Source organism: Macaca thibetana, chromosome 2 (assembly GCF_024542745.1).
Source record: "Macaca thibetana thibetana isolate TM-01 chromosome 2, ASM2454274v1, whole genome shotgun sequence".
NCBI classification, from domain to species: Eukaryota; Metazoa; Chordata; class Mammalia; order Primates; family Cercopithecidae; genus Macaca; species Macaca thibetana.
Genome location: NC_065579.1, coordinates 100,139,784 through 100,159,796, shown reverse-complemented (window position 1 = coordinate 100,159,796; position 20,013 = coordinate 100,139,784). Strand labels below are relative to the sequence as shown.

Genomic DNA, 20,013 nt, shown 5'->3' with positions numbered 1-20,013 from the left:
TCCCACTGCCCTGCCCAAAGAAGGGGCTCAGGAAATACAATGGAAGGACTGAATGAATGAATGAACAAGAAAGGGAGGAATAGAAGAAGGAAGGGCAGAGCTTGAGATAAGCAGGCCCGAGACTACACCGCGAAGCCCCTGGCCATGTGGTGGGAGCGGCAGGTGCCATCTCTGGGAAGCACTCTGAGAACCAGCTAAGGTTCAGGAGTGTATAGTTTAGAAGATGGGAGAGAAGCTGGACAGGAGAATGGGAATAGGGAGATGAGGTCAGAGGGACAGCAGGAGGGGAGCGGAGAGAGGACCAGCATTGACTGAGCAGCCAATCATGTGGACAAGGGTGGTTAGGACTGCCGGGCACCTGCCCCTGTTTATGTCTTCTGCTGCAGCACAGACCCCTTCACTGGAACCGGCTCTTTAGAGAGAACTGCCCAATCTGTTTCTGGCCACATTGTCTCTGAGCAAGGTCCTGGGCTACTGGTCACATCCCCAGCATGAGTACTTGGCTCTTAGCAGAATAACTAGACAGGACACTAGGGAAAAGCTATGTCATCCCCTCACCACCTCCAGGCCTTGAACTGCCAGGGCTTGTGGCCAAGAGTGCCCACCACAGGAGGGGTCGGAAGATGAACTTCCCACCTCGCCCCCTCCTGCCCCTCCCTACACTCCCAAGCGGAAATGAAAGCACCCCTGGAGTTAGCAGGACCTCATGGCATAGGCCTGTCATGGCCAGAGAGCTCTCTTTGTAGCTACCCTCTACCCGAAGAGTGGACATGAGCCCCAGCCCCTCTTGAACAGGATAGGGCAGTGGTTAGGAGAATGGGTTGGGGACCACCAGGCCCAAGCTCTGCTCTTCCCCCAACGGCCCTTAGTTGAGTCTCCATTTCCTACTCTGCAACGGCAGCCACACTGTGGACTGATGGAGAGACCAAGGAGAGGTATGATGAGGGCAAAGCACCGTCCCAAGCCTGAGCAGGTTCCCAGTTACCCCTGGAGGTGGCCATGGTGCCATGATAAACTCTGGCCTTGAGGTCATCTCAGGAACCTACTTGAGATTTCCAAACTATGGATGTCAGAACTGAGTTAGCTGCCAAGTCAGAAAAAATCCGTGCTGGCCTCCGCCATATGCCTCCTCCCATTGCCTGCTCCTCACCCCCCCCCATACACACACTGTGCAGTCCCCACCGCCAGCTGCTTCAGAGCAGCCAGGTGAGGAAGGTGACATTCACAGCCTGTGACCAAAAGGACATTTCTGTACCCAAGCCTCAGGAGAGTCCACAGTGATGTCCCGAGACCTCCTGACCCTCACAGGGAGAGAACTCCACTAGACAGACAGGAAATGGGGCACGGGGCTCCAGCACCCACACCCGACCAGGTCACTGCAGAGACCACAGAGGCCTCAGCAGCAGCTGCCACGCCTCAGACTTTCAGCTCTCAGGTAACACCCTCCTTTTCCATTTCTCTTTCTTCAGGTTTGTCTCTAAAAAGGTATTTTATCACTTGACGGTTGATCGGCCTGTGATCTACGATGGAAGTGATTTCCTGTAGCTTCAGCACCTCGGTAACTTCACTTCATCCACAGGAAACACTACTCTTCCTCACCTGTCACATAAAGCATTTTTTCAAAACGTCAGCTGCTCCAAAATCATCAACTCTGCCCCTCTGGAAGAGAGGCCCCTGGGCTGCCCCTCAGAGGCGGCGTCCGGGGAGCACTTTGTGCTCAGCACTCTGCACCGGCCACTCTTAGCCCCCAAGGCTTTGAAGGGCTCAGGCAATGTTTCCATTAAGTAGAGACCCAGCTGTTCTCACACCCAAAGGGATGCTCTGCCAGACGTTTAAACACCCAGGAGACCGTCAGCCTCTCCTGGGAGCACGGTTGGCGCTAGGCCTCCTGTGGAGAGTTTCACGGGTAGGGGTGATCCCAACTTCTGCCTGTGGAGAGATTTTCTGCCCTGCCCCACCAGGGTCCCGCATCTTGGAGACCTGAGCTGGGTGCCCTGGCCATGCCCTGTGGCTGTGACGCCCTCAGGTACTCCCGGGAAGAGGAGGCACACAGCCATTGCGTGAGTCAGGGTGCCAGGGAACCCTCCTGAGATCCTGACTAGCCTCCTCCAGTCATGCTCTTGTCCCTCACTGCCCCAGTAAGCTGGAGGCTGCTCCAGAACTCAGCAGTGTTGGAGGGGCCTCTAAGCTGCACTCTCTTCCTGGCCCTTTTGTCTGGGTGATTCTGTCCTCAAAGCCCTTCACTCAGCCAGGCCTCTCCACAGCTCAAAGCATTGCCCTAAGAATCAGAAGTAAAGATAATCCGAGAACAAAACCCACTGTACTGGGGGCCTGCGGTGGCTGTGTGTACACTACATCTAATGCCCAAATGCCAGCCAGTGTGGATGTCGTGACCACAGAGCAGGCTTGTGCATTGGCTTTAGAGCTACTCCTCAGCTGATGGCCCATGTTTGTTTATATAAATAAGAGCTTCTGCCCCGCCTGCAGACGTGTTTACTAATGATCATAGCCAGGATTAGAACCACTTTCAAACATTGGGGCCTTCTTAACAAAAGTCTTTGATAACTTAAAAACCAAAGTGACAGAGTAAACAGAGGCATGATGGATCCCTGGGCCCCACTCCCCTCCTGACAGGTTCCCCGACAGCCCATTTGCCCACTTCCCGCTGCTCAGCCCGCACCTGACCTCCAGGAGACATCCCCCCTTGAGGCAGAGAGATCCTGTTGCCTGTTCCCAGACAAGAATTAGTTAATCTTCCCTGTTCTTTGTGGTCCTTTTCTTCTCCAACAACAGATAGCTCACCTTGGACAGCTCTTTGTTCCTTGTTCATGGAACCAGCTGCCCGCAGTCAGGCCCCAGGTTCTTCCCTGGGTGAACAGAGCATCTGACAAAGGTCCTACTTTGGAGGGGAGAGAGCCCCAGGCAGGCTATCTGAGAATCTGAGAGCTGGGCCCAGCAATTCCTCCAGCTAGCCTTGTGACCCAAGTCCAGTCACACATTTCCCAAAGTTTCTCTTTGTCATAACCCTGGTCTGGCTGGTTTTGAGGGCTTGAGAATGGGTCAGGAACTCCAGGCGAAGTCCAACAGAGACCCCAAACCCACCACACACCAGCAGCCACAGCCTCACCACCAGCAAAGAGGACTATTGTGGGGCCACAGCTAAGGAGTCATTTCTGGAATGGACTCAGACCTTTAAACAGGAGAGTTGGGCACTTCAGTCAGTTGAAGCAAGGCATAAGGAATGGGGAATAGAACCTTTCAAAGAGGTTACCCAGAGAAAAGCTGAGCCTCTTGCATTTGGCTTTCTTGGAGCAGCCTCTTCTGGCAGAAAGCCATCAGGTACTCAATCATCTTCCCCTGGCCAAGGCTCTGACCATGTTTAATATTGGAATAGAAGTGGCCAGGCCCCCAGCGACTCTTCTTGGCCTCATGTTTGTCCTCACAGGCATGCCACATGGCCTGAGATGATTCAGAGCAAATCATGCTAACTTTGAATCCATCCAGCCTCTTGCAAAAGATAATCAGGAGTCAGCCTGTTCACTGTAAGAAAGAAACTAATGAAAGAGAACCCAGAGCAATCTAGAATCTTTGAGTGCTTAGCTTTCTGAGGATACTGCGGAGACTCTGGCCAAGCTGATGACCTTCTGAAGTGTCATTGGCACCATATGCAACAAGAACCACCATTCACTGAGTAGCTGACAGGTTTGGGGCCCGGGACATTCCATCTGAGGTCCTTTCTGAACATGTCACTCACCACAGCAGAAGACCAGTTGCAGCTTACCCAGAACCACTCCTCCAGGAGAGCTGGGTGTCTCGTGCGCACCACCTTCAGCGCTGACTGCCATTGTTCAAAGAAAGCCTTTGCTGCATTCGGAGGACTGCCCCGTGCCCCGAGGTGACTTCCTAACTATGTTTCATTAGCAAATTTATTTTTTGTGCTGGGTGGACATTTGTATTTTGTTAGGTTGCTGTTCAAGCTCAAGTATGCTGTGCTCTCTGCAGCTACAGAACATCTTGGCATATTTAAGAGTGGCTTTTATAAATAGCTTTATTCTGATTTTAATCAGATTCCCAACTTTACTGAGAATTAAGGACTGGGGTACTTTTTAAAAAATGCAAATAACAATTGAAGAAGCACTGCTGCAGGTGGTAGCCCTGGCTAGACTGAATTACACTAGAAATCAGCCAGAAGGAAGCGTCCTTGGGATCCCAGATCACTCTTTAAAAAAAAAGGGGGTGGGGGGCGGGTGGGCAGCCCCTTGATGGCTCATCTCTCTGCATAACAGTCACGTCTTCATATCGATACCAGATGCCTTCTTCATCATGCCACTGAAGCCACTCACCACCTTCAAGAACATGCCAACCTCTGTCAGACGCACTTAGCCGCAAACAAGGAGGCACGTTTGGCACAAAGTGTCCTCCAGGTCCAAGTGGACTCTACAGAGTGCTTGACCTCAACACACTGGACTCCAGGTGGGCTGGACCAAGAGCAGGCAAAGACACGGGAACTGAAAAACTCCACAGGGTTTGGAAAATAGAAATGAAAAGCCACATCATATAACTCAAAAATAAATAGTGTTTTGGAAATTTTAAAATTATCGTCTAAGGTGGTGAAACTATTTCAGGCCCAAATGAAAGGAAATCCCCATTTGGGGATGAAATCACAGAGCCTGTGTTTTGTAATATGGTTGGATGTCTACTGATGAAATTTTAAAGAAGGTTCATTTTTAAAAGTGTACCTGATTTCATTTTTTAAAGTGCACATGATTCTACATGTGAGAATTCTTTAGGCCAAGAAACTGTCCTTGGCTCAGAGGTGTTGGGAATTAAAGCAGAGAGAAGCCATTCGTGATGCTGAGAACCAAGGATGGTCATGTACACAAAGACCATGGAGACGGCCATTCTTGTTTACAAAACACTTACCAAGAAAGCACTTTGTAGGGGAACCTTAGTAAGTTCTCATTTCATTACGTTTCTTCCAAGGAAACAGGAGAGACTGAATTAATAATTCTGTCTTTCCTCTTAAGCACTTTTAAAATAATAAAGTACATCTTGAAATTTTAGGAGGCATCTCTGATTTAAAAAAAAAGAAAAGAAAAGAAAAGAAAAAAAAAGAAAGGCTGCTTGACGTATGTTATCCAGAGACACTCTGCCTCTGGTGGCTGCAGAGCAACTCCCAAGCCTCATTTGGAAGGCTTAACATTTGGAATTGCACTTTAATTGATTAATCCTCAATTCATGTGGCCTTACGGGATAGTGGGTCTGGGACCCCAATTCATTCTTATCTGCCAAAGAATTATCTAGAAGCACATCAAACACCAGCACCCCACCTGCACAATGGGGGTGGAAAACTTTTGTATCCCTAAGCATATTATTTTATAGTGTCTGCTATGCCACGTGGAAATACTTTATTTTTTAACCTCAGGATTTAAATAAAGTAAACACTATGACATTTAGACATTTGTCTCTCATTTTTTGGGGATATAAAGTGCATGACAAAGTTATCCAGAGCTGAGTTGGAGCTGAGCTGTGCTGCTGGGAAATAGAGCATCTTTTATGGTGGCTTTTCAGGGGGACTTTAGCCAGCAGATGTTCTGGGAAGTTTCCAAGTGGCCTGGCACCTGGCTACTTCCGGCCTGCTGTGAGGGTGGTGTTTAGACCTGCCTGAGACAGCCTGTCTTTCAGTCCATGCTGCTGTGCCCTATGGGCTTCTAGCCCTCAGCTCAAATGTCCAGATCTCCCAGGGCACCCACAGAGCATTTTGAACAAAGAACAGACTTCTGAGTTTACCGGAACAATGGGGCTGGGGAGAAGCATCATGGATGGCCTAAAACCACGATTAGTCAATATGAGGTACAAAGCTGGGCAAGACTTCCAGGCCGAGATGGCTGGCAGAGGAAGAAGTCAGCCCTCCCACTCCCGCATACCCTTCTCTGGCTGGGTCAGCAAAGAGCCTGGACAGAGGCCCAGAGGGGCGTGTCCTGGTCAGTGCTGGATGTTGGACTGAGCTCAGGCTGGGCAGCCCACCCACACTCACCTCACACCGCCACTCCACGGATGACCAGGGCTGTGTCCGCGGAGTGCTCTGCGCCTCAAAAGAACACCTCCCCACACCGCCCTTTCACTGCCCTTCCTCCGCCAGCCCTCTCCTGCTGCCAGACTTTCGTTTGACCTCTGCTTCAATCTTTTACTCCATGGAAGAAGTCACATTTTCTGTAACTCTGGTTCTCTCCTTCATCTTTATCTTCATCTCCCTCCTCCCTTCCCTCCCCACCGCAGCATTGAGCAACATGCCAGGCAGGAAAGGACTCAGAAAACACTGAATTGACCTCACGGGTCAGTCCCAGTGCCCTGGGTCAGCCAAAAAGTCATCAGCATTCCCATTGGCAACTAACTGTGCCAGGAATAGAGGCTCCTGAAACACTCTGGTGGCAGAGAAGGGAAAGGGTGGGCCTGCAGGAGGAGATATGGGCAATGATAGCTGGTCACTTAGTCCCACTCCCTGCACCCCCTCTTATGTCAAAGGTGCCCTCGGGCCGGGCACAGTGGCTCACCCTGTAATCCCAACACTTCAGGAGTCCAAGGCAGGAGGATTGCTTGAGCCCAGGGGTTCGAGACCACTGGGCAACACAGTGAGACCCCATCTCCACATTTTTTTTAGCCAGGTGTGGTGGTGCATGTCTATAGTCCCACTCAGTAGAGGCTGCAGTGAACCAAGATCGTGCCACTCCACGAGTGACAGAGTGAGGCCCTGTCTCAAAAAAATAAAAAGGTGCCCTCAAATCAAGTCTCTGTCTAGTAACCAGGTAGAAGTAATGGCAGATAGTTACTCCAACTGCCCCCAATGACACGGCCAGAGAGTTTCTTTGTTAATACAACAGTCCTTCCTGAGGCTTGGGGGTCTCATGGGCTGGGGGCTAGCGCAAGAAACAGTTGAGACACACGTAGATGTGTGTGCTGTGCATCTGGGGCTGGGATCTGGGGACCTCCAGGTCAAAATCCTCCATTGCGTCTCACCCCACCCTGCTAAACTGCAGAGTAACTCAAGATGACCCAAGTCTTTGCTGGAGGATTTCCAAGCCCTCCACTTGATTCCAGGTAGTCTGGGCCCAGATCAGTGTTCGCAGACTCTGTGGCACTTAGAGGTGCCCCTCCCCTCCCTGCCACGGCTGCCGGGTGAGGGCTGAGGATGCAGAGACTCCCGGGTGATTCAGAAAGCTCCTCACAGCAAGGTCAGCCCTTTCAGTTTGAAGATGCGTGGGAAAAATCTCTTGCCACCCACACACATCTGAAGAGCAAACAGATGGTGAAACCAGTAGCCCAAGATGAGAAAACGGACTTTTTTTTGAGACAGCAGTTGAAGCTGAAGCCTCAAAAGCCAGGGGGAAAGCAATAGCGATTATGAAAGACATTCAAAGTGGGTTAGGGGTGAGAGAAAGGTCAGCCTTTTACTTTTCCCACACCGGCTGGTTTCTGAAGAAGGATGGTAACGCGAGCAGAAGGGTGATGGCCAACCTCTGGGCTTTGATGTGTGTCCCCTCCTCGCCCGCCCCCACCCTGCAAGCTCTGGGGAGGTCGGAGACTAGTGTGGTTTCCTCACGCCTCCCACCATGCTGGCACTGAGGTTATCTCAGAGTTGACAGCCCCATCTGAAGCCTGGAATGAATTAAGTCTTTTTTAGCTAAAAAATGAACAAAACCTGAGATGCGTAAGTGTCCTTACCAAAAGGAAGCCCTCTTTTCTAGAACAGGTCTGTCTTCAGGCCTGTGGGTCCATAGAATCATCACAGAAAATGTGATTTCAGGAGGCCTCCCCCGCCTTCTGTTCCCAAGGCCGACTCTGACTGAGCCTCGGAGGAGAGAAGGAAGCCATTTCTGGGAGGCCAAAACATCCATCTTCCAGGTCAGTGGGGCAGGTGCTGTCTTCTCCCTGGCTTGAGAAAGGAAAGCTGGTGAGGGAGAACGGTGGGGGTGGGGTGCGGGGATAAAAGATAGGAGAGCAAAGAAGTGATGAGAAAAGTGGGGCAATAGAAAAGGCCTTCCCAAAGGCTGCAGGGAGGGCTGGACCCAGGGCTGGTTAGCAGAAGCCATCTTCCTCATCGGAAGAAAGTGGCAGTGAGAAATGACAGTGTCGGTGTGGCTGAAGCTGCCCAGTGCATCTGCGGGAGGCAGCACTTTAATGTAAGCAAGCCTGGACCGTTGAGGAACAGACACCAAAGGCAGTGACTGGTGAGAAGACAAGCCAGTTTTTTCCTCGCCTCGGAGGTGGCTTCAGGGCTCTGCAAGCTTTCACAAACAGAGCCCTGCATGCTTTCACAAGCAACTGGGGCAACAGCCTCAGTCCAGTCCTCCCACGAGGCTTGTGAAAGAGAGACAGGGTTCCTATGTGGAACCCAAGGTCTTGGAAGAGGCAGCTCCTCTCCACCAGCAGGGACGCCACCCAGCTGTTGGGTGGTCTCAGAAAGAGGACCACACATTCATGCCCTGAAGGTGACCAGCGGAAGAAGGACAGGGAGACCAGAACTGGTCCTGGATCAGGCCCCCATCCTCTTTGGTTATGAAAGTTTCAGGTATTGAGCGATCAGGAAAAGCCCAAGACTCACCCAGGGCTCAGTTTTGCTCTGGAGTCAACTGTTCATTTATTCGGTGTCCGTAAATAAAAGGAAGTTGCAGAGAGATTCTTAGAAGGTTTTCTCTTGCTTTAGTTACCTGAGGGCCTATTAAAATGCAGATCCAGCCAGGTGTGGTGGCTCGCGCCTATAATCCCAGCATTTTGGGTGGCCAAGGCAGGAGGATCACTTGAGGCCAGGAGTTCGAGGCCAGCCTGCATAACATAGGGAGACCCCGTCTCTACCAAAAAAATTCAAATATTAGCCAGGTGCCTCTAGTCCCAGCTACTGGGGAGACTGAGGTGGGAGAATCCCTTAAGCCTGGGAGTTTGAAGCTGCAACTGTGATTGCCCCACTGCACTCTAGCCTGGGTGACACAGTGAGAACCCGTCTCAAAAAAAAAAAAAATGCAGATCCGTGGGCACCACCCATTTCAATTCTGGTTCATCAGGTCTGGTCCATTCACAGGTCCTCCAGGTGAGGCTGGAGCAAGTGGTCCTGGTGAGCATTGCTGCGTCACCACTGATTTGATTAGAACTTGAGGAAAGGAGGAAATAAACTAATTGATCTGTCTCCTAATTTAAGTCTCCCAATAATCCTTGAATTTTGGAACCAGACCATCTTCCTCAAATCCATTAGCCCAAGCACTAGGGTGCAATGATGGAAATTTCAGTCTTGGAGAGGAGGATGTTTCTAAATGAATCCCCTGGTATAAAACTATTCTAAGGGTAAAATGGTTTACAACCATAAATTTTTTATGGCTTATATTTTTATTCAAGGGGTCTGGTGCCAACTGGCAGATCATTTGTGAGTGGAAAAACATCCCCTTCCCCAAATCCAGAAGAGTTCCATGCATGTCCAAATTTTAAGAAATGGAGAAAGTATCCAGGGGTATGGGCTGGGGAGGTCAGGTTAAGAAGGAGTTCCTAAGCTGGTCCATACACAGAATCAAAGGTCTTTGAAAATGGGTGGGTGAAAAATGGCATCTTTACCCTAACTGCTAACTAAAATTTAAGTCTTCCTTCAATTATGAATAGAGACAACACGCCACACTAGTGTTAGCAAGACCTGTCACTTTGTCACCAGTAGAAATGGCAGATATTTTCATATTACATGACAATTTCTGCAGACTCTCAAAATATCATTTATATTTATTTCCACTCTGAAATGAAGGTTGTCATTAGATCTGATAGATTTTATGTAATGCATTAGTAAAGAGACAGATGTATTACTAGTTCCTATATCTGCTTTAATACTTGGAGAATTGTATTTCAATTTAATTGGTTTGTAATTCCTTTATTTTATTGTTTGCATTTTAAAACATTCTGAGAAAGGGGCTATAGGCTTTGTCAGATTGTCAAAGGTGTGGATGAGGCCACAAAAAAAAAAAAAAAAAAAAAAAAAGAAGAAGAAGTTAAGGATCTTTGGGTTGTGGCAGGTCCTCATGAAAAACAAGAGAAAGATCAGCTCATTGCAGCACTGGTTTGTTAATAGTAATGATAGTAGCATTGTTTAATTTGTATAATTGTATAATTTGCTAGGCTCTTGCCGTAAGTCAGCCTGCTTTTACAGATGAGGAACCAAGACCCAGGGAAGATGGTAAGTCTAAACCATTTACAGAACATGTTACTGCTACTGCGTTATGCTGAGACAGCTGTAGGAATGGTTTTCTCTAAACCATTCTCATTTTACTTGAATATAGATTATCTGATGATTTATAAAAAACTTTTCCATAAACCAGGATTTGCTATGGCAGCCCTTGACCTTCAGACCTTTACTATGATTGTTAAAACAAAAGGCTGTATCAGTTACCTGTTGTCAGAATAAAGCTACATTGTTCTGCGTTATTTGAAGTTGGACAACCTCAAAACCGTGGGTTAAATTACTAAAGATTTATTTTGCTCACGAATATGCAGGTTGGCTGGGGGCTCTGGACTCTTGGTGGGCTCACTCCCTTGTCTGTCTGTGGTCAGCTACGCCTTGAGGCTGTGCTCCCTCATGTCTGAGGGTTGGCTGCTCATTGGCTAATCATGGCTGGGGTTGACTCCTACATCTGTGGTCAGCTAGTCAAAGGAAGGCTGGCTAGTCTAGGATGGTCTTGGCCAGACAACTTGGCTGTACTCCACGTGGTCTCCCTGACCCCAACAGGATAGCCTGGGCTTATTCAGATGGCCGCTGAGCAGGTTTCCAAGAGAGTGAGTACAAGTGCCCGAGCTTCGCAAAGCCCAGTCTCAGACCTGGCGCATCATTTCAACAGTGTTCTGTTGGTCAGAACAAGTCACAGGCCAGCCCAGATTCCAGGTGTGGGCAGAGGGACTCCTCTGGATGGGAGGAACTGCAAGGTCACTTTATAAAGGGCACAGGGACAGTGAGGGGTAGAGAATTAGGACCATTTTCGTAATAATTCTACCAAAGAGTCAGATAATCTTCCCTTCTTGCACATATTTCCACTTCAATTTTCATCCTCAGTAAAACATCTGCCTTCTCCTGCAGATACACTCATACAAGTACACAAAAATACACACAACACTCTTTATGGCCACAATGTCTGTGATAGCAAAAAAACAGGAAGGAGTTTGTTCAAAGTGGGTTGGATTGAAGCAATATATGACGGCACCCTGGGAGACTATGTGATGGACACTACTCACACCCACGCAACATTTCCTAACAAAGACGCTGGACACAGCACTGGCTGCCTCGGCAGATGGAGCTGGTGGGGCTTTGGAGTTGGTGGCAGGAATAAGATGCTTTTACTTTTCTCTTTATACCTTTCTATGTCGTATGAAGTATTTTTATTAGATTTCAGTTTATCTTTTAAACTGTGAAAACTAATTTCTAAAAAGACATTCACGTCATCTTACGGCCGTCTCAGATTCCCAGTAAAAAACCAAATGCCCAGTTCCTATATGCTGGAGTCAGTACACAGTTGTTGATGTCTTTCTGCATTCACCAAAGGGGTGACTTACTCACCAGCCAAGCCGAACGGCATAAAGCCATGAGCAGGGAGGGCCTGGGAGGAAACCACAATATGGCCAGGGTTCCTCTTCCCCTGCCTAGGGGCTGGCCCCGCTAGGGCCCCCTGTCCTCCTGACTCAGGGCCTCTGTGAGAAGTGCTATATCCAGATCATATGGTGCAAACTGACCACTGGAACATCAGTGCTTGAACTTCAACTGGGGAGAAAGTACAACAGCCTCTAAGAGGTTGGGTTCTAGAATCAGAAAGACATGGATCCAACTCCTGGTGCCACTACCTACTTCCCCTGGCTTGGGACAAGTCACTTAGCTACTCTGTGCCTCAAAAATGTGATAGCTGTTATCATGGAGAAAGACGTCCACACCTTGTCCCATCCCTTTTACTCTCTTGGCTCTTTTGCTTCCTTCTGGGCATTAGTCAACTAGTCAAGTTGGGGGACTGAGTGATTGGGGTCATTGAAAGATGAGTTAATTTACAGAGCAGCCAACTTTGATGATTTTAAAACATGGCCCCAGAGTTATCTGACACCCTTCCCATAAGAGGTGGAGTCTTGACTCCCTTGACTCCGGGCTGGCCTATGACTGCTCTGACCAGTGGAAGAGCAGAGGGACACTGTGTGGCTTCTGGTGCCATGTCAGAAAAGGACCTGCAACTTCCCCCTGGTTTTCTTGCACGGGGAAGCCAGCTGCCATGTAAAAGGTCTGAGTACCTTAAGCCCTCCCTGCTGAAGCAGCCATGTGCTGGGGCCCTGCTCGGCAGCCAGCATTAACTACTGGCCCTGGGGCATGGCCCTCCAAGTCAAGCTTTCCAATGGCCACAGCCCCAGCCAATATCTGACTCCAGCCACATGAGAGATGCCAAGCTAGATATGCCCTGCTGAGTCCCTTCCAAATTTGTGGCCCTCAAAATGGTGAATAAAATAAAATGGTTATTGTTTTTATAACACCAAATTTTGTGGCAACAGTTACCAGGACACAGCTGAATTAAATACAAGCCAGTTTCTTAGAATCACTTCCTTCGTTTAATTACAAATGGGCCAAAAAGAGATCATCTAAATATTTTTGTTTGTTTTATTGGATTACTCCTGACATTTTATCACAGCAAACCTAACACAAGTTTCGCCTACGCATCCTCTTTCCACATCCTCACTTTCCATTCATTTGCTCCTCAGCCAATCACAGTCTGCCTTGTTGATGCCTGGGAAGCTGCTCCTAGTCAGGTCGCTGCCAGCTTCCACTCTCTCTTGACCTCAGCTCTTCCCATGCTCGTGGCTACCATCTTCCAGGTAGCATCCCCGGTCTTGCTCTCTGCGGATCCTCCCCTCCCAGGGGCAGCACCACCAGCCACCCAAATGTGCAGATTCAAAACCCAAGTCATCCTTGATTCCTTCCTTTCTCTCAATTCTAACCTTCACCATTGTGTCTACCCCCAGAGTAAGTAAAAAACCGTCCATCTCTCTACACCACAACCACCACCTTCACTCCAACTCCGCCACCATCATCTTTTTCCTGAACAACTGCAACAGCTCCTGACTGGCCTCCCTGCTTCCTTGCACCGCCCCTAATCCCCAGCCACCACCCTTCTTCACCTGGGGGCTTTAGAGATCTTTAAAACATGAATTGGATCATGCCACACCCCGCTTACAAATCTTCCTGAAGTGGAATAAATCAAAATTCATCGTCTGCACCTGAACAGTGTCCCTACCTTCCTCTCCCATCTGACTTCCCTTTCACTCATAACCCTCCAATCACCAATGGCTCTTCTTTTAGCCATTTGACTCTGATGATCACTTTCCTGGCTCAGAGACACCTGTGAGAATTAGGGGTGATGGTCCCACCTCATCTCAGGCAACATCAGTTTTCCTGTGGTCCTCAGAGACTTCCTGGTTCCCAAAAGTTGAACAAGAGAAACCCTGGAGCTCACTGAGGCCTTTATCAGCCTCTGCAGAGCATTCTGAGCCACCTGGATGATTACCCCCCCCTGAGAAAGTGCCACCCACAGCATGAGGCCTTTCCCAGCTTGCTGCTCTATCCCCAGGGGACTCTGTCCCTCCTTTGGTTCCTTTGGTGAGTGGTGGCCTAACCACACAGAGGAAGAGTCCATCCAGTCTCCATTTCTTATTTTAATTTTTTAAAATTGTGATTTGGGGTTTTATAAGGATAAGAGCATGAGTTTTTAGGGGAATTGCATGATGTCTTGCATTTGCTTTAAAATACTACAGGAAACATTTTTTTAAAAGGAAGAAGGTAAGGAAGGAAAAAGAAGGGAGGGAGCAGATGAAACAAAGAAGAGGAAAGGAAAGAAAATTGGAAAGTGTAGCTGAAACCAAAACTGGACAGAATGTTAATCATTATTGAAGCTGGGTGAGGGGTATGTGGATGTTCATTATACCAGCCATCCCCAACATTTTTGGCACCGGGGACCAGTTTCATGGAAGACAATTTTTCCATGGACCTGCAGCACTGGTGGAGAGGTGATTTTGGGATGATTCAAGCATGTTACATCTATTGTGAACTTTATATTATTATGACATTGTAATGTATAATGAGATAAATATACAACTCACCATAATGTAGAATCAATGGGAGGCCTGAACTTGTTTTCCTGCAACTAGACGATCTCATCAGGGGGTGATGCGAGACAGTGACAGATCATCAGGCATTAGATTCTCATAAGGAGTGCATAGCCTAGGTCCCTTGCATGTTCACAATAGGTTTGTGCTCCTATGAGAATCTAATGTCGCCACTGATCTGACAGGTGGCGGAGCTCAGGTGGTGATGCGGGCGATGGGGAGCAGCTGTAAATACAGACGAAGCTGCACTCACCTGCCTGCCACTCACCTCCTCCTGTGTAGCCTGGTTCCTAACAGGCCGCAGAGCAGTAGTGGTCTGTGGCCCGGGGGTTGGGGACCCCTGCATTAATACTATTCCCTCTGCTTTTGTGTATGTTTTTAAATTTCTGTAATTAAAAAGTTTAAAAAGGAAAGAACATGAGTGGAGAAGTCCTAGATCAATTGCATGCATGGACACTTCACCAGAGAGTTGACAGTGTTGTTCCACAGGCATGAGTGCTGCAGGGCCTTGGCACGCGCCGCCCTCCTCCCCTGCTTCCTATAGTCATTCCTGTCCATTCTTCAGCTCTCGGCTCAAACGCTACCTCCTCAGGGAAGCCTTCCCTGCCTCCCCTTTCCAGAGCAGATCAGAGTCCCCTGTCACACTCTCTAGCATCCTGTACTGATAACCCTCAGCTTGTTCCTGTGATGGAGTGACTTGTGTCTGCGATTGTGAGCTTCATGAGCACCACGCCTGTGTCTGCAGTTGCTCACCACCTTGCCCAGTGCCCAGCATGTACTAAATACTCAATAAATGTTGAATGAGGCTAATTACAGCAACAGTTGAAATGCCGGGCCTACTTGTGGCCTCTCCAGCACGGTGGTCTCAGGGTGGGCAGACTTCTGACACGGCAGCTTAGGGCTTCCAGAGCAAGCCTCCCATTGCATAGGATGTGGAAGCCGCCAGCTTCTTCTGAGTCTGTACCCAGAAACTGGCACAGCATCCCTTGCACCAAATTCCACTGGTCAAGCAAACCCAGAGCCCACCCAGATTCAAGGAAAGGGGACATCAACCCCATGTTTTGATGGGAAGAGCATCAAAGAAACTGTTGCTCCTTTCTCCCCTGCTTCCTGTAGGTCATCCTTAATCCACCCAGCTGACTCACTGTCTGCAGCTGTTCAGAGTTCAGTCCCTGTCTGTCTTGCCTAACTCTCCAAGTCTCCAAACATTTTCCATTGCTGTAGCTCTTTCTGGCCTCAAAGACTGTCATAACATCGTGCAAATGCTAGAGACGCAGCTCTCATGCTGCAGGCTGGGCACTGTACCTTTGCTGGGCAGACATATGTGAGCAAGAACACGCACAGTCCGTGGCTGCTTGTTGCTGAGGGTCCAAATGCAGGAGTCAGAGGATCAATCAGTAGAAAGAAGAATACTAGGGAATTACAAATGAGAGGAGTGCTGTGAAGGAAAGGAACAAGCAGTGTGCCACACAGGACGATGATGGGGCTCTCACTGGCACTCTGGGACTTTGCCACATCATCTTGCCATGCCCACGCAGCGAGTCACATTAGCAATTGCCATAGTACCTTTTAATACGAGAAGGGACGCTTCCGCCAGCTCTTGACTGAGGGTTGTTTACACTGTTCGGAAATTTCCAGATGACCTAATTCAGACGTGCTTGAAATGTGTATTTGAGGTCTAGAAAGTGGAGTCTGCAGAAGGACGCTGCAGCAGACGCAGGAAGAGACAGGTTGCTTGAAGCACCTACCTGCCCACAGAGCCTGGCCTGAGCGAGGGCTGCTGGTGGAGCAGGCACAGTGTTTACCCAGGTGGTCAGGGGCGGGGCCATCCTCAGGCCAGGGAATCCAGGCAGCAGCCACAGGTTTTCAGGGAAGCCTGGAGGGTGACTCCCAGAAGGAGATGCCAGTCCCTTGGCAGGGGAGGCTTGGGAGAGCTCCTCAGATCTGAGCCTGGGGTCTGGTGAAAGCCCCAGCCCAGGCAGACCCAGGACTGGGGCCTAAGCCTGGCCACCTAGACCCAGAGAGGAAGAGCCAGGGTGGAAACCAGCCCTGCAGACCACTGGCCATGAGCCAACCTGAGAGGCCAGCATGCCCCTTGAGATTATCCAACTGGCTGCAGAGGAGATCTGGGGTCACGTGGGGACAGTAGTGAGTAACACCTGGATCCCACACAGGGAATCTGACCTAAAGCCACACCTTGTACGGGGCCCAGAAAAGTTATTCATGGGTCTTGAATCTGAGAGAGAGGAGCCAGGGAAGGGAGAGGCAGGGGAATGGGGCAAGGAGAGGAGGAAAGCCAACAGCAGGAATTCTGCGGTTCAGACGCATGCCTAGGCCCAGGTGTTAGGTCCTTGGACCTGCACATGCACACCTCCGGTGAAATCTGTGGCTTCTTCATGAAGGAATTAAGGCTCCACAGCCATATGTATCTAGGGAAGAGCCTGGGAGAGGTAGCAGCTAGGAACCTTCTCGATTCTGTGAAGATGACGCCATCGTCCTTTGCCAGCACACCCTCATGTGCGTTTTTGAAGAAGGGAGTCAGCAGGGCCTTGGCTGTGGCATGTTACCATTTAGCGTTTGCATGGCATGGTCAGTGGGAGGAGTGCTGGCTAAGCCGGTGCCTGTCCATCTTTTCAGCCCCTGGTCCTCAGCACAAAGTCTGGCTTGGCAAATGCCGGTCAACCCTCCAAAGCAAGGGCTGGTTTGTCTGACCATGTCAGGGAAAGCCAATTACTAACTGCATGGGCTCGGATGAGTTACTTAGCATCTCTGAGGCTCAGCTCCTTCCTCTGTAAATCAAGGTTAGCAATATTCTGGAAGAGATCGTGACTGTCTCATATACCATGGGGCCCCTGGCATGCAGCTGGTGCCCAAGCATATCTGCTGAATGCTTAGGTTATAGTGAGACAGGACCCATGCTCTCAGCCTTCTCAGAGGAGTTCTGTGACTGGCACCCAGCCACGCTATGGATCTCCTACATACCCAGTGTTCTTACCCATCCAGCCTTAGGTGGGCTCTTGGAATTGGCAGCCCCTGGTGAGAAAATTGTTGCAGGACAACTTCTCTAGAAGGAGGTACTGAGATGGAGTTTGGGGTGCCAGGTGTTTATTAGGAATCAATGCCTGTGGAGGGATGTGAGAAGAAGCATGATTGGGCAGAAAGAGAACTCGAACTGCCCTGAAGGCTCCACAAAGCCCTGGCTTTGGAGAGTCAACCAGCATTTGCCAAGCCAGACTTTGTTCTAAGGACCAGGGGCTAAAAAGACCGACAGGCACAAGGTTGGCCAGCACCCCACTCACTGACCATGTCATGCAGAGGCTAAATGGTGACGTGTGACAGCCAAGGGCCTGCTGATTCCCTCCAGTGCCAGTGCACCATGAGGGTGTGCTGGCAAAGTGCCCTGGAGTGGATTCTGCCCATCAGAATGCCACCATGGGACTGAGATGACACTATTCTCTGTCTCACAAGCACCAGAGACAGGTGACCCTGGGAAGACCTGGCTTGGGCAGGGCGGCTCTGCAGCAGAGGCAGGCCCTGAAGAACTGGCAACCAGAGGGCCTGTGCTGACCACACTCCCTACAAGTTCTTTCTTGAGGCATCTCCATATGACCATAGAGATTTTTTGCTTAGCTTGTGGTGCCGCAATTGAGCGTATACAAGTAAATATGTGGAGAGGACCTCATAAGGAATCACTTGTTGGAAAGACACATATTTGCATGTCATTTTTAGGCTTTGATAATATAAAAGTCAAAGAAAGGCATTAAATGGGTCATTTGCTGTCTGGGTTGTCTGTTCCAATCATGTAGGAATGATTAGAGAACTAGCTCATTGTTCCAGGAGCATGTTGGATAGGGACCTCAACTGGAAGAGAGGAGCACATGAGATGGGGAGCGAGAGAGACTTTACTGCAGAAGCACTATGGTGTGTTTCGGCTGGGAGGGGAAGTCTAAGGCTGTGGTACTTACTAACCACACACAGTGACTAAACAATCAGTGACTACTCGTTGAATGGAGGGAAAGATTTTTTTTGAATATCTAAAACATGTAAGGTGTGGGTGCTGGAGCCCATGATTGCTTCTCTTTTTTCAAAGTCACGGGGAGCCCCCAAACAGACCTTACACTGAGACAGCCTGACTAGTATATAGGAGAAGAACCCTCTGGTGAAGTTGGAGTGGCCAACTTCAGTGAGGGACAGAGATCTGTGGGCACTGGAGCCAGGCTGGTGCTGGAGGATGATTTCGGCTGTGCTTTGTTCTGGACCCCACAAGAAGCTCCAGTTCTTGTGAGGCCAATTTAGAACTGGAAAGCCAAGCAAACCCACTCAAAGATTGCAAACACAGAACTATCTGGAAGTGTGAGACAGCTTCGCATCGATGAAGCAGAAAGACTGTGGTGGTGTCCAAAGGTGTCAACTCATTAATGCTTCGTGACAGCCTTGGCTCTGTATTCAAGTCAACACCATCACAGAAACCAGGATGCCACCCATAATGGCCATACTGCAATGGCGATGGCCTGGGGGAAGGTCCACAAGACCAAAAGGGAAGGAGCTCACTGTGGGCTGCTTCCTTCCTTGCTCAGGACTCTCGGCAACAACGACAATGGGCAAATGGAAGAAGTTATAGCCACTCAGCTCTCTCAGGAAGCAACCAGGGCAACTCACAAGGCCAAAGCCCTGGACATCAAAGCTGGGAAAAACACTGGTGTCCAGTCCTGGTTTAGTCAGTTCCTTCCTTGACCACCAGTCCCCCAGGCTGCCCATAGATAGCAGGACAACATCACTGCCCAAAGGAAGTAATGTCCCAGTGCTCAAGGTTGGCAATCTTTATTTTCTAGAAGTTTTCTAACTGCTGAACTCTGACACATGAAGTACATATTTGAGAAATAATTAATTTTAAATGTTTATAAAGATATTAATTCATTATATTGTTCCTACTCCACACAAGGCATTTGTGTGTGATGAGGAGGGTGGGGGTTTAAGACATGTACCAGAACAGGTCCACGCAAAGCTACTTGTCCAGGCTCCCACCTGGGGAGGCTCCATAATTGTCCTAGTGAGGCTGTCCTGTGTGAGGCTCAGCACCACTGGGACTCCCATGACAGAGCGTCAGAACCGCAGTATCTAAAAATAAAAACCAAACTCAGCTGTGTTCTTTGCACCTAACTGCACAATGTTATTTAGGAGTGGCTCTTGAATCTTTTTTATTCTCTCAAGTTCCTATAAGGGCAAATATCTGGATCTCCTCTTGGAAATGGTCAGTGGATGGCTCTGTCCATAAGTGACCTTGGAGAAGTTATCCTCCCCTTTACTATGGATGCAGTGTCTGTGCTGGGCCCACGTTGATCTGCTGGTCCCAGGTCAACGCTTTCTTCCCACCCACTGTCCCCTCACGGGCAGCATGTCGATAGGATAGCAAGGCCTGCGCTTCACCCCTTTGCCCTCCCTGGCTGCTGCCCATGTATGCTCACTTTATTCCTCGTTCTCTTGTGCTTTAGAAGTGGGCGGGGAGAAAAAGGGTGAAATGGTAGGGTCCAGTGCTTTTGTGTCCCCTTTGGGAAGGGATGGCGTTGGCACGGAAACCACAACGATCCACAAGGCACTGGGGAAATTAAATGCTTCCTCTAGAGCAAGTGGCAAAGTCAGGGGTGGTTTATGGTGCTGTTCCAATAGTCCTCCTTGGAAATTCCATTTGACTAACACATAAAAGCCTGAGGAGTAAATTTGGACAGAGAAGAAATAAAAACTTGTCAGCCATGATGGTTTTAAGGTATTTGGAGATCTTATTTCCATTTCCTTATTCCCATTGCTTACTCTTCACATTTTTTTTAAAGACTAGTCAATTGCAGTAGAGAGAAGCAGGGA

General features: G+C 49.2%; 1 protein-coding gene across 3 annotated transcripts in view; it reads left to right on the top strand.

Annotated features, from left to right (window-relative positions):
• FYCO1 (FYVE and coiled-coil domain autophagy adaptor 1) overlaps positions 1-5,456 on the top strand; it is a 77,935-nt gene extending 72,479 nt beyond the window's left edge. For all 3 annotated transcript variants that reach the window (XM_050780546.1, XM_050780548.1, XM_050780547.1), the window contains one exon: positions 1,470-5,456. In XM_050780546.1, coding sequence (XP_050636503.1) covers positions 1,470-1,545 — 76 coding nt within the window. In that variant the 3' untranslated portion in view covers positions 1,546-5,456. The remainder of the gene's footprint in view (positions 1-1,469) is intronic.
• Positions 5,457-20,013: the final 14,557 nt, after the last annotated feature.